The 13,942-nt window shown below is 36.5% G+C and overlaps 1 protein-coding gene across 3 annotated transcripts in view; it reads left to right on the forward strand.

Moving 5' to 3' along the window:
• ATP13A5 (ATPase 13A5) overlaps positions 1-12,561 on the forward strand; it is a 123,948-nt gene extending 111,387 nt beyond the window's left edge. For all 3 annotated transcript variants that reach the window (XM_025286391.3, XM_025286375.3, XM_025286382.3), the window contains 5 exons: positions 464-638; positions 2,984-3,186; positions 7,861-7,949; positions 10,225-10,305; positions 11,922-12,561. In XM_025286391.3, coding sequence (XP_025142176.3) covers positions 464-638; positions 2,984-3,186; positions 7,861-7,949; positions 10,225-10,305; positions 11,922-12,182 — 809 coding nt within the window. In that variant the 3' untranslated portion in view covers positions 12,183-12,561. The remainder of the gene's footprint in view (positions 1-463; positions 639-2,983; positions 3,187-7,860; positions 7,950-10,224; positions 10,306-11,921) is intronic.
• Positions 12,562-13,942: the final 1,381 nt, after the last annotated feature.

Genomic DNA, 13,942 nt, shown 5'->3' on the forward strand with positions numbered 1-13,942 from the left:
AATGAATAATAGAGTGAACGTTTTTTGCTTTTTTAAAAATCTCCCAGCATATGAACATTAGTCCAACTGAATGCCTCCTTGCTCTCTCCAGCTTAATTTTCCACTTCCCCATCGTCCTTGAGAGATAACAGTACTCTTATTCAGGTGGGAGGCCATCTTTTATACACCATTCCTGACCAATCTGGTGGTAAAGAAAATATCTGCACCATGCAATATGGTACATGTATTAATTATAGAACTTTTGAATCCATCACTTTTCCTTTCTGAAGATGAAACCAAAGCATGGAAGAGGCCAAGGTGGGTAGCACTGGTGTGCAGCTGGGCAGTGAACTTACCGAGATGTAAACCCTCAGTGCATGTTTACTGTATCTGAACCCTGATGCGAGACTCAGAATAACATGCATCTCAATCTTTCATTCTCACTAATGAAATTGGACCTAGGAAAAATACATTTGTCTTTCAGTGAGTGCAACACATGCGTACCCAAAATTGGCTCCATACAGACCATCAGGACAGCTTCTCTCCCCTCCTTTGCTGCTGTCAGTGGTTTTGAACACCTGCTTCAACTGCATTGTGCTGGTCTGTGCATTTCTTTTGTTGAAGCAGCAGCCCTGGTATTGTGAGGTCTACAGATACAGGTAAAGTTTGGTTCCTTAGTTTTCCTTTCTGAAGGTGGTACAATGGATATCTAATGACTCTGTTCAAATTAGTTTGAAATATATTCAAAAATTTTAATTAACCAAAGTTGTTTCTGTACTACAAAACCTCAGTGATGGGATAGAACACAGGACAGAGTCAATGGCTAGAGTCCTGGGGTGAGCTATGTGGAGTGGGTGGGAAAAGATCTCCACACTGGCTCTTGATATATAGATGTAATAAACTTGACTGGATGAATATATTCACTCCCTGGTGGTTTGGATGTCATATAAACCAGAAGTTGGCAAACATCTCTAGTAGAGGGCAGGTAGTAAAAATTTTGGGCCTCGTGGGCTCTGTGGTCTCTCCTGCAACTACTCAACTCTTCAGTTGCAGTGAAAAAGCAGCCAGAGATAACACATAAACAAGTCAGTGTGACAGTGTTCCAATAAAACTTTATTGACAAAACCAGGTGTCAAGTCAGCTTTGGCTGATGGGCTTAAGTCAACAGGCCCCTGCTATACAAAACAGATTTGTTTATATTAGTTTCAGTTTTTCAAATGAATGTTAAAATTAAAATATTTGTTGATGGTATCAGTGTTTTGATTTTACTGTAGACTCAGCGCAAGTCTCTTCACCTCCCAGGGCTTTAATTTCCTTAACTATAAATAAAGCGTAAGATGAGGTGAACTTAGATGCTCAAACTGTTTTTTTCTGACAAAGCCTGCCCGATCTCCAAGAGAAGGGCAGAAAGAGCTGATCTTTTTGGAGTAGGGCTTGTACAAATTCCCCTTCCCTCTTCTGTCATCCTGAAGGCATTAGAGCCCCAGGGATCAGTGGAGAGATGGGAAACTACAGAATGATGTCTAAGATTGTCATTTAGAACCCAAATTCAGCAATTCAAGTATTACTTAGAGTATAGAGTTCATTTTTATTTCAAAACCAGATTTTTCCACAAATTGGAGCACATGTATTCAGAGACGTAGCCTTCTGAATGAACCTAGGAGGCAACCTGGGGTAACCAAAATGGTGATGGGTGGGTGGTCCTGCCTTTGTCATTAACTACTCAACTGTCTTATCTACAATGCAAGTTTATTAGATTAGAAATATTTTGCTGTTAAACTCTGTAATTCAGGCCCTCTAGTCTACCTATTCCCTTTGGGCTAGAAAGCTCTGTGACTGTTGATCGCTTGCTTCATTAATGTATTCTGCAGGCACCAACTGAATATCTACTGTATGCAAAGCACATCTGGGAGCCTAGGAAGTCTAGGATAAGACTTATGCCTTGCATTTGAATTCACAATTGAAAAATGAATTTTATCTTTAAACAGTTGTGATAGTAGCAAAAAGTTTGAAACTAAACAAGAAAGCTGATGAAAACAAATCTCTTTGTGGGTTTGATTACTGAAAAATGAAGATTGCAAATAGATCAGTCAACACTGGGAAAGTCCATATCTTAAATATTTTTCTGAGAAAATATGTGGCATCACTGTGCTAGGTGCTAAGAATTTGCTACATATTTGAGTAAAACAAACAAGCAAAGGGAAACAAAACCAGAAGCAAAATTTCACATTCAAAGAACTCTCATCCCAAGAATGGAAAATAAAAATATGTGAAGGAATAATGGCAAAACAATGAGCTAAATGCATCACTAGAGAGAATACTGAAGGGCACTAGTTATGCTCACCACTGAATGTAAAGAGTGTCAGAGAGAAATAGGATGTCTGGACTCAGAGGTGTGCAAAAGGGGAAAAGGAATATTCCCCTATGATTGGAGTATAAGGAGCAAGGGAAGTCTGGCGAAAGATAAGGCTGGAAAGGTTGACTGAGAACAGAGTTTGAAAGTCTTCTGGGCCTGCCTGAGAAGTTTGAGTTTAATTTGTTAGCAAAACAGAAACACAGACACTCATAAGCAGGAGATTGTTCAAATCCTCATGGAGAGGTTTTGGCTATGTAAGGAGAGTGGGTCAGAATAGGCAGATTCCAATTCAGGACCCATGTTAAGAGATTTATATCAGTCCACAAAAGGAAACACACCATGCACGCATACATACACATAGAGTTCATATGCTGTGAATTGAAAGGAATTTCATAGGAAATTGTCATCCAAGCCCTTTCAAGACAGATCATTTGTTCTAGATAGGCTTCTGGACAAAGAACAATCTTGACTTCCTCTGTAGTTTATTTCTGCTTTGCTACTGCAAGAGGTGAACAAAATATATCCTGGTAGTTATTTGCTGGAACAGCTTGCAAGGTGAGGTCCCTGGGTCATGATTAGTTAATTTTTTCCTACTGGCAGGATAAAAATACAATGAAAGTTCCATAAATGCTGGTTATTCTTTTCCAGTAAGTGCTTTCTGGACAGCCAGAGTAATTTCTCAACAAATGTGAGTTTGTCAAGAAACAGGACTGGAAATGGAGCATTGGTTCCTGGTTCAGTTTTAAGCTTTGAAAGTACCACACTGTGGCCCATCACCACCATCAACTGTATCACAACAGCATTTATCTTTTCTAAGGGCAAGCCATTCCGAAAACCTATCTACACAAACTGTAAGTGTGAAGTTTTTCTTTTCAAATATGTTTTTTCTACTCTCCCACTATCCCCAGAATTGCAACTTACTGGTGAAGTGATTGGCTGAGAAGGAAACAATCGCAATACTCTAAAATTGAGTACTGAACCATAATTATCACAGGTGGTAAAAAGCCCAAGGGCAGAAACATGTTTATGTGCAGATAAGCATGTGCTGTATTGATTAGTCATGAGTCATGTCCTAATTTGAGTATTATTAATTTATTCATACTTTCTTTTATGTCTCTTAGTAAATATTTGTGGCTTTCTCCATTATAGATCCTATGCATTTATTTTAAAAACGAATCTTCTGCTTTTTGTATTTTTTTATATAGTGATTGACTTTTTCCCATTATATTTTCTAATCAGTGATCACAAATATATGTGAATGATATAGTGCTGTTTATAATGTTTATTTTCTACTCAGAATCCTTTCTGAATTTTGCTATACACTCAGTTCTAGAAAGGGAATTACTATCATCTGCAATTAATAATGTTCCACAGGGAATTTCTTGATAGTCCAGTGGTTAGGACTCTGCTCTTCCATTACAGGAGCCATGGGCTCGATCCCTGGTTGGGGAACTAGGATCCCACAAGCCGCACGGCATTACCAATAAAGAAAATAATGTTCTTTCTTCCTTTCCAATAGCTAAAATGCTTATTTATATTTTCAGTTTTAGTGTACAATCCAGAATTTCCAGGACAATGTTAAGTACTAGTGGACGCAGCAGATAGTTCCACTCCTTCATAAAAATACATCTAGTAATTTTTCACTTGTAAATATGGTTTTGAATATTGGTTCAAAGTGGGCCACATCATGTGAAGAAAAATACCTTTCTATTTCCAGTAAATCAAGAGTATGTTTTAAAATTATAAAATGGAAGATGTATGTCATCAACTGTCTTCCTTACATCCTGCCCTTCATCCTTCCTACTAGGATGATTATACTTGTTTTCTATTTTGACCTATTGCTAGAACACGTTACATTAATAAACTTATTAAATATTTCCATATTCTTGAACAAATTCTACTTATTTGTGGTGGATTTCACTTTTACTAAAATGAATCCTACTGTTTTTTAATATTGCTTTTAATATCTATATTTTGTCTGGGATTGGTCTGAAGTATTTTGTGTTAAGAGATTTTTTAGGTGTTGATATTAAGACTTCAAAATTCTTGGACTTTTCCTTTCCTTTGAAAAATATTTTATGGTTAGAAATAGTCTATTCCTTCACTGTTTATGAGAGCCCAGTAAAATCATCTGGTTCCAAATATTTTCATTAAAAGAATTAATTTTTTGAAAATTTATATAGGTATCCTCTTTTTAAACTGTTTTTTAAAATTAAAAAAAAATTTACCCATAATTCCATTTCATTGAGATTATTTTGTTTTAGGACAGGGTTTTGAATGAAATTGTTATAATTTTAATGCCATCTACAACTTTTCATATCTTCTCATATTAATTACGTTTATGTGCACTGTGTTCATTTATTCTTACCAGAAATGTACTTTTACTGGTTTTCTTTAAATAAGCAGCTCTCAGATTTAATACTTCTGTATGTTTTCTATTTTCTAACTTATTCATTTTTGCTTTTCCCATTTTCCCCCTCTTCTTACTTTCCTTGGAAAATTCTTTAATGTTTGAATTGATTTTATAATCCATATATTTTCTTTTAGTCTTATAAAATTAGAAAAAACATCAAGACCAATAATTATAGTTTGGGTTACATTATTTACATTTTCATATTTCTCTTATTATGACTTAATTTCCTCTTTGACCCACTAGTTACAAGAATAGTGGTTTTCAGTTTTCAAGAGGGAAGGATTTTGTTTTCATTCTCTTACTACTCTTTTTCTTAATAGCTTCCAAATGGACTTAGTTTCCTTTTTGACTCAACAGTTCTTTAGAATTTTGATTTGTATATGGGGAGATTTTTCCTTTAAATTTAGTTACTAATTTCTAGTTTTATTGTCATGATCAAAGAAAATCTAGCCTGTAATATTTCTGATCTGGAAATTTTACTACAATTTTGTATATCACATGTCATAAACTCTAATTTCTAATTTTCAAAAAAAGTCATAGATATTAGAGAAGTCAGTCTCATTCTTATTCCTAAATTATCATATAAAAACAGTTTTAGCAATTATATTATTCCCATGCTTTCTGTTTTCATCCCCTCCCTCACCATTTTCTTTTGTATAGCTGTTTTGTCAGAGGTTTTGAGAGCATGCTAAAATCTTGTTTTAATTACAGTTTTTACAAATTTTTTCCTGCATTTCTTATTTTTGTTCAAATTTTTCTTAATTTTGATATAGTATCTGATAAAGTCCCTGGCTCCTGTCAAAACAAATCAAGATTCGATTTTTGCAGGTTACTATTTTATTGTAAATATATTTTACAAGGAGAATATATTACATTGGATAGTACTTTAATTTGAATAATAGCTGCAAAGTCATTCTAAATATAATGAGTTAATTAGAGCTGAACTAGTTACATCATAGGGACTTAAATTTTGTGGGTAAATTCAAATCCTATGTCAAACATAACTGGTAATTTTAAATGAAAAAAAGTTTTTTATAAACATATTCTAACAAACATAATCTTATAGTAAATCATATACTCTCAAGGTTACAAGTCAAAAGTTCTCAGAATGGCTATTAAAATACACAATTCTATTTTAATGTAACATTAAAGTCTTTACCTTTTTTAACAGTCTTTGACAGATCAACTGTATGATGATGAGCTATAGAACAAGTACAGATTTAATTTTTATGGAAACAGGTGTGAATATTTCTTAAGCTTCTTCTTATCTGAGAATAGTCTATAATGGCTTGCCCAGGGCTTGTTTTCCCAAATCACCTGTGCAAACAGAACCCCCTTTATTCCAGTTTCCTCATCGTTAATAATTAATTATAGGAGGGCAACATTCACTTCAGTTCTTTACGAAGTTGTCCAATCAAAGCTGAATTAAAGAAGAGAGCCTCACCATTTTGTTTCCATTCTGCTCATTTGTGCCCTAGCCTGGTCTGCTTTTGGACCCCTAGTCTGAGAGCAGTATGACGTGCACAGTGCTCAGCCCAGTTTCAGTGAGTACTTCATCAGGATGGACATTTGGGGCATCATCTTCTTCCCAACATCTGGGTCCTTGGGACTTGGAAACACTGAAGGAAATTAAAAATCCACACAGCCACCTCCTAGGACCTTCTCATCACCAATCTGCTCAGATTGCTTTACTTTAGGAGATGCAGCTCCCTCCTTTCTTCTCTCTGCCTCACACGCCTCTCAAGCAAGCATGGGTATTCTTCTAAGAGGTGTTACATCTAGTTGTATATGTAGAGTGAGGCATGGATGAATATGAAGGTGAGTGTAGGTGGTGAGGATTAAAACAGAGCTCTTGTGGCTTCAAAATATAGGGCCTACTGTAGCAGGATAGTTCCTCTGATTTCTGTTTAATGTAGATCTATGCAGAGTTGGGGGCCCATAAACCATCAACACTGGAAGAAATGAGGTAGAGAGAATACAAGAGAAAATCTAGCTTGTTTTTAAATTTTGAAGACCGTAAGTATCATATCACAGCAACACTGATTAAATGCTGCTGTTTGGACCTGAAGGTGCTAATCCCATTGAAAAGTCAGCATATATAAAGCACTGTCTACAAAGTACCTAGAAGCTGATGGCCACAAGAGGGGATGGGGGTGGGGAAATAAGGACAGGGATGTTGGCACTGTGCATCCTGAGAAATTGAGCATCCCAAAGTAAAGCCATCTGGGCAGGCTGGAGAGAAAGAAGCCAGCAGATATGCATGCTAGTTTCTCACTTCCACTTCCAATTGGAGTCCCAGAGAAGCAGATCAAAATCCCTTTCAGGTGGTTATAACATACTGAATATATATATATGAAGACCACACAAAGCAGAGTGATAAACACCATATGAAATAGAACTTGGTAAGGGAGAATTGGAGAGTCTTTAAAAGAAAGTGGTATTGGAACTGGGCTTTTTAAGAAACACTGGGAACTTGCCAAGACTGGAAGACTACCATCTACACAGGGTGTTTTGTGAACCAAGGCATGAAAGCTAGAAGGCACTGGGTCTCTGTGAGTAGCAGGTTTATGGTTTAACTTTCCCAGAACTTAAGGAAGAGCAACCAGAGATCAGTTTAGAAAGGCTGATTGGAACCAGACTGTGGAAGGCCTTGAACATCAATCATTCAAGACCCTTGTACTCTCTTCTCTAAGTAATGAAGAGTGAGGTGCCACTAAGAAGACTGACTGTGTAAACAATTTATTCATGAACGACTCACTAGACCCGAGGTGATAAAGCATCAGGAACTCTCTGGTGACCATTTACATAAGCTGGTCACTGCAGGGTTTCCCAGCCCCAAGGACTCCTCAGTTGAGGTAACTTCCTCATGGAGTTTACTAGAATATATTTAATTACCAACTCTCTACACTCAGCCTTTCAAGGAAATATTTTTAAGATATCACCTTTGTCTTGTAAGCATTAGAACACATTTTAAAACATATGAGGGTATATCAAAACATCTAAAGATGTATCCAGTATTTGCCCAACAAAGATAATTGATATTGAAACATGTGTGCCAAATTACAGAAAACATTCCCTCAGCATCTAAAAATAATGTTTGCTGTTTCTTCAGATATATTCTCATTTTTGCTGGCGTCTGCCTTGGGCCTCACAATTTTCCTTCAGTTTTCTGATTTTCAAGATATATACAGTGGAATGGAGGTATGTGGAATCCGTGACTCCTATGTGCAGTGGGGCTGTATTTGCATTGTATTGATAATTTACAAGTCAGTTACGCCCATATTCTCTCTGGTCACTGAGAATTGTGAGGCTATTTTCATTTACTAGAAGAGCAAATAACATACTTCTATCTCACACACGCTGGCCTGAGTTTTCATATTATTAGTATCATCAGTTGGGTCATTTATTCTGTTTATACCTGGAACACTGTGTTTGGATATTTTATTCTTCTATGTTATACTAATACGATGAAATTAATGCATTAATACAATAATTAATCCTCCAATTTTAATTTTTTAATCATATAGTATAAGTCCTTTATAATGTAGTTGTGAAGAGTAAGAAAACGTTGACTGTAAGCCAGTCATATTCTGTCTGTAAGACACTGACAATGGAGGGGGGCGCTTATTTCAAGGGTTAAAATTAAATTTATTAATAAGTTATTGAGCCTATTTTTGGACCTAGAATTGTAGGAAAAATAGAAAGACAAAGATTGGCTCTGGCCCTCTACCTATAGTTTATTTCCAAAGATGAGCCATACCCAGTGAAGTGATGGCATGGCCACCTGAGGCCGTCCATGCTTAAAGAGAGTGTAAAACAGAGAGAAGTGGGAGGGACATAGGGAGGAGGAGCTCTCCCTGGGGCCTGTGGCTTCCACGGGAGGCTTCATACAGGAGATGCAACTTGATCTGGTCTGGAAGGATAGGTTTGACTTTGCTAAGTAGGAGGCAGGGATATTCCCAACTAGGAGAACAGCCTAAGCACAAGCAGAGAGGGCTGGCCCAATCTCTTTCGTTTTAGAAATGCAAGAGAATGTGGAATGGCCGAGAGGAAAATCCAAAGCAAGATTTGTTTCACAGACCACCTAGAAGGTTAGCTAAGATTGAGCCAGTAAGTTGTGGAGTAGACGTGGATGGAGGAAGGCAGACAATGATGGTTCAACACTATGCCAAGAGCAATGGGAGTCATTGAAGACATCAGAGCAGGTTTTTCAGTGGAGCACTTAAGACAGATTCGTTACATGACAGCAGGAATGCTGTGTGTGAGAGAAGACAGGCTGTGGAGAGAGAAGCAGTTAGGATATGAAAACCCAGACCATTCAGTCACTTACAAAGCATTGTGAAGCTTCAGAGTGGGCTTGGCACTGGGGTTACAAAAACGAGTACGATGTGGTCACTGCTCTCAAATAGCTCAGAAGCTAGGAGGGGAGAGCATCACAGAAGATAATTCCAAAGTGATGTGACAAGTGCCTTCCAGGCCAAGGCATGGAGAAGTGACCTCCCAGATCAGGGCGGTAGCAGGATGCGGGAAAGGGCCAAGTGCTCCACCACCATCTGACCCACTGCCGGATCTCACAGCCCTCTCCAGACCACCTGCTACCCAGCAAGCCTATTTCACATCCTTGAGAAAGGCTGTTTCCACTTAGGAGGAAAAATAACATGTTGTTACTTTAAATAACCTATGAGAACAGGAATAAGAATCAAAGGTGAGCATTTAAACATTATGGAGGATCTGTGGTTTTAGTCCTAAACGGAGCTCAGCCTCTACACAGTCATCCTACCTTTTAGGGTCAAAAAAGGAATTTCATAATTCATCTTTTGCTATGGATGTATGTATAGGAAGTTGTAGATCTCACACCTATTCAATAAGTGTATTTGGTTGTTAAGGGTACTCTTTAATCCTTAAAAGGAGATAGACTGAGCCAGTTCAGCTTTCATCAAGGCATTAGATTTAGGGATGAGAGTATTTATTCAAAAATTATTCACCAAGTGTCTATCAAAATAAACTTGAACCTCTGTCTACCTTTTATTTCTTTTACTCATATGTCAATGTTACTGAACGAATGAGCTCCAAGTAGATTTTGCTTTGGGAGCATTAGAAGTAATAATATCATTAGATGCATGATTGAATCTTTCTTGTATTTGAGAAGATAAAAATGAAGAGAGAGAACACAGGCTCCAAAGTGTCCTGTCTCATGTCTTTGATCCAGGGCACGTTGATTCCATGTTTATCATCAGGCAGTGGAGGGAGCACTGGGTGAGAGGCAGTCAGACTTTATTTGAATTCTGACTCTGCCATTTATTTCTTGGTATTGAGTCCTAGGGCAAGGTATTGACCTTCTCGTCTGTAAAGCTGAGAGAGGAATGTCTACCCTCTAAGCCCAGAGAGTTGTTACAAATATATATAAATTAAATAAGAGAATGTATGTCAAGTATAAAGTATGCAAAGTATAAAAGTAGTATTTCTTTTTCAACAGTTTGTCCCGACTGTAACACCATGGAGGGTTTCAGTTTTGGTGGCAGCTCTCACCCAGTTCTGTGTGGCCTTCTTTGTAGAGGTAAAGAAGTTTCTGTATGGCTCACTATCTGGGGGGAAGGATAAATAAAGTGCTGACTCTCAACAGATGCTCATTGTTTAGAGCAACCACTTTTATCCCCCAAAAGTAATAGTTATTAAGTGTTTGTTAAGTGTTCTCTTTGGGGGAAATGAGAATGATTTAAAATTCTATGAAGGCTGCATAGAAATGCTCTCAGTATCTGCAGTGTAGGAAGCAAAACATCAAATTAGCTAATTTTGTCTCACATGAAGGCCTTATATTGTACTTTCCTAGAAGTCTTAATAATCTGGTAGAGACTAGATCAAATGACCTTCCAGCTCTAAAATTCAGTGAGACCTTTTAGTGTGAAGGTCTAGGTGGGCTTCCTTAATTAAGAGAGAAGGGAAGCCATTGCTCATTCTAGTCAATTCTTAACCTTGAAGGTCTTCTATAGCATTTCTCTTCTACTCAGTGTCACTAAATGAATTTACCTTCTCAGTGAAAAACTCAGGTACTATTTTTTAAGGGACAGTTTAAAAGAAAAGATTCATGAAGTTCCTTGAGAAAAGGTATCAGCCAAATTAAGAAAAAATATGTGTATATATAAATATTCCATGGTATACAATGCATGTAAAATTTCTCATACTCTTAAGGAGTTCCATTTCTGAGATTTCATTTAAAAAATAACTTAAAAAGACAGAAAATTTTACATGTGTGAAGATTTTCATCACAGTATTATCTGGTGATAAAATATTAGAATCAAGTGTTTCAAAAGTAGAGGTGCTATTAAATAGTAATATAGAAATTTGAGTAAATGTTATACAATCATTAAAAATGATTATTGAGAAGATGGTAGCTACAAACTGTATATGACAGAGAAAGTGGAATGCAATATTTGAGCACTTCTATTACTATAAATGCATAAAATTGTGTGTGCTTGTAATCGTAGAAAAAAGAGAACCCCCAAAATGGAAAGCAAAGGGCCTCCCTGGTGACTCAGTGGTAAAGAATCTGCCTGCCAATGTAGGAGATGTGGGTTTGACCCCTAGGTTGGGAAGATCCCCTGGAGTAGGAAATAACAACCCACTCCAGTATTCTTGCCTGGGAAATTCCATGGACAGAGGAGACTGGCAGAGCCTACAGTCCATGGGGTCGCAGAACAGTCAGACAGAACTTAGTGACTAAACAACAACAAAAAATGGAAAGCAAAACCCATTTGATTTTTAGAGTTCATTCATTCATTCAACAAACCATTACTTGATGCCTTCTTTGTATCAGGGAGCAAGTAACAGTGATTTTTTTTTTTTTCTTTTCTTGATTTTGAGTACATTATTTTGCTATTTCATTCTGGCAGTAAAATAATTCTAAGTGACTCTCCTGCCAGAATTGAACTAGGAAATCTGTGGAAATGAAAGACTGTAAGCTTTTGGCAGATTTCTATGAACACAAGCTCACTCAGTTCTCAAGGAAATGAACCCAGGAAGCTGCTAGGCTTCATGGGGCTGCAAGAAGTGGCCACTGAGCATAACTAATAAGCACATTTAGAGGAGGCCTGGGGGAACAGGGTAGCAATGAGCAACCTGGCTGCCAGGGAAAATAGGTGATGGTTTGATTGTCTTTTCCACCTGATTTTCCAGGATGCCATCCTTCAAAATAGAGCGCTCTGGCTATTGATCAAGAAAGAATTTGGAATCTATTCTAAAAGTCAGTATAGGATCTGGCAAAGAAAACTGGCAAAAGATCCAACCTGGCCTCCTACAAACAGGACAGATTATTCAGGCGATGGCAGAAATGGATTCTACATCAACCAAGGCTTTGAAAGTTCTGAACAGATTCCAAAAGAAAAACTTAATTTGGGAGGCCAAACCACAGAACAACATTTCTGGACCAGATTGTAATCAGAATTGTTAAATAGCATCCTCCTTTTACCAGAATCTAAAACATTGTAGAGAGGTGATAATAGTCTACCCTTTTATTTTCTTCCTCCATCTGAAGATTCAAAGTGCTTTTCTCAGTGCATTGAACCTTGCAACAAAGGACTTTACATATGTTTATTTTGACCTCATCCTCTATCATTAAGAAAAATAATGCATTTTCTAAAGTATCATTTTTTTTTTCTAACAAATTTTATTCACAATGCATAGCATGACTTGCTTCAAATGCACAGCTCTTTATGGTAGTAAAAGTAATAGTATGAACATCAATAGAAGAAAGAAAAATTAAAGGAGTTTAATTTTGAAAGTTTCACCAATGTATTTGTATTTTTATCTACTGAAATAAAAGAATCTATATATTTAAAAAAGCTTCTCTCAATAATTTGTCACACATTTACTTAATCTTATATTCGCCTGCAAAGAACATCTATGCATATATCTTTTCTCCAGGTCACAGAATTCTTCTTTTTGGTTCTTTATATGGTTTTAATAGAGAAACAAGAATTGAAATTTACTTCAGAAAATTCACCCCTGTTGTTAAATGTGGAAGTGGAGAAAGATGAAGGTGTCTGATAATTGTTTATAACCTTGGCTTGGGCACAGCTAAGCAAACTCTACTCAAATTGGCATCTCCCAAGTATATTGCTTTGGGGCTAGTGAGCTAGAGGTTCCAAATTAGATCACAAAAATAATAAAACTATTAAAATTTACTTTTCACTCTTAAGAATTATGGTACCTTTATTTGCTTTTTATTACTGACAAAGAAAAATCTCAAGTTCTCACTCTAAAAGTTGGCCCAGACTCATCATTGCTCATCTGAAAAAAAATCAATCCCAGGGAAGGAACCCATAATGTTTTTATCTACAGCATGGCAATTCTCAGAATATTAAACAACCTTAAGTTCCATTTCATCTTTTCATAATCTAAATCAATTGTTAGATGCACATTAAGGATCACAAGAAAGGGTACATCCTTTACAAATACGTTCTGCACATTATTACCTTTAACATATATCAACCTCACTGTGACCTTGAGAGGATATTTATTCCTAGTGAACATTTTAAACTACCTACTACATTTTCCTTGTAACCATAAATCTAACTTTGCTAATTAAATGGATCTTTAATGGGTCATAGGCAATTAGCTAACCAGTCCCATTCCATGAGTGTCAATTACATGCCTAATACTGTGATATATGGATTCAATCATGTCTTTACAATTATGAGATCTTTAGGATTGAAAAAATATCTCAACATTTTAGCAATTCATTGCTGTAAACAGTACCATACACTTTGTTATACAGGCCAGCAGCATAAATGCAAATTCCTATGAAAACAAGCATTTTATATTTATATTCTATTTGCTTTTTAACCTTTTCTTGAATACACAGCTCTTGGAGGGTGATAATTTTTTAAATATGTATAATTTAGTGGATACCAATAAAAGAACATCAAAAATATTTTTAGCTAAAGATTAATATGTCAACCTAAAACATACAGCAGCTCAGGTTCCTTGAGCTGACATATCTCTAGTAATTTGACTTTTAGAATGAGAGGATTCAGTTGATACTCTAGTATATCTAGATAGCATAAAAATATTTTTTAATCTTTTTTCAATAAGCGTTTAGCTTCTCTCAGTTTCTTCTACAATCTATTAGGTGTCTGATAGGTGATACCTTTATTTCACACATCTTTTTGAAGGTGGGGATGGGACAGGATAAATTT

This window comes from Bubalus bubalis, chromosome 1 (genome assembly GCF_019923935.1).
Source record: "Bubalus bubalis isolate 160015118507 breed Murrah chromosome 1, NDDB_SH_1, whole genome shotgun sequence".
Taxonomy (NCBI): Eukaryota; Metazoa; Chordata; class Mammalia; order Artiodactyla; family Bovidae; genus Bubalus; species Bubalus bubalis.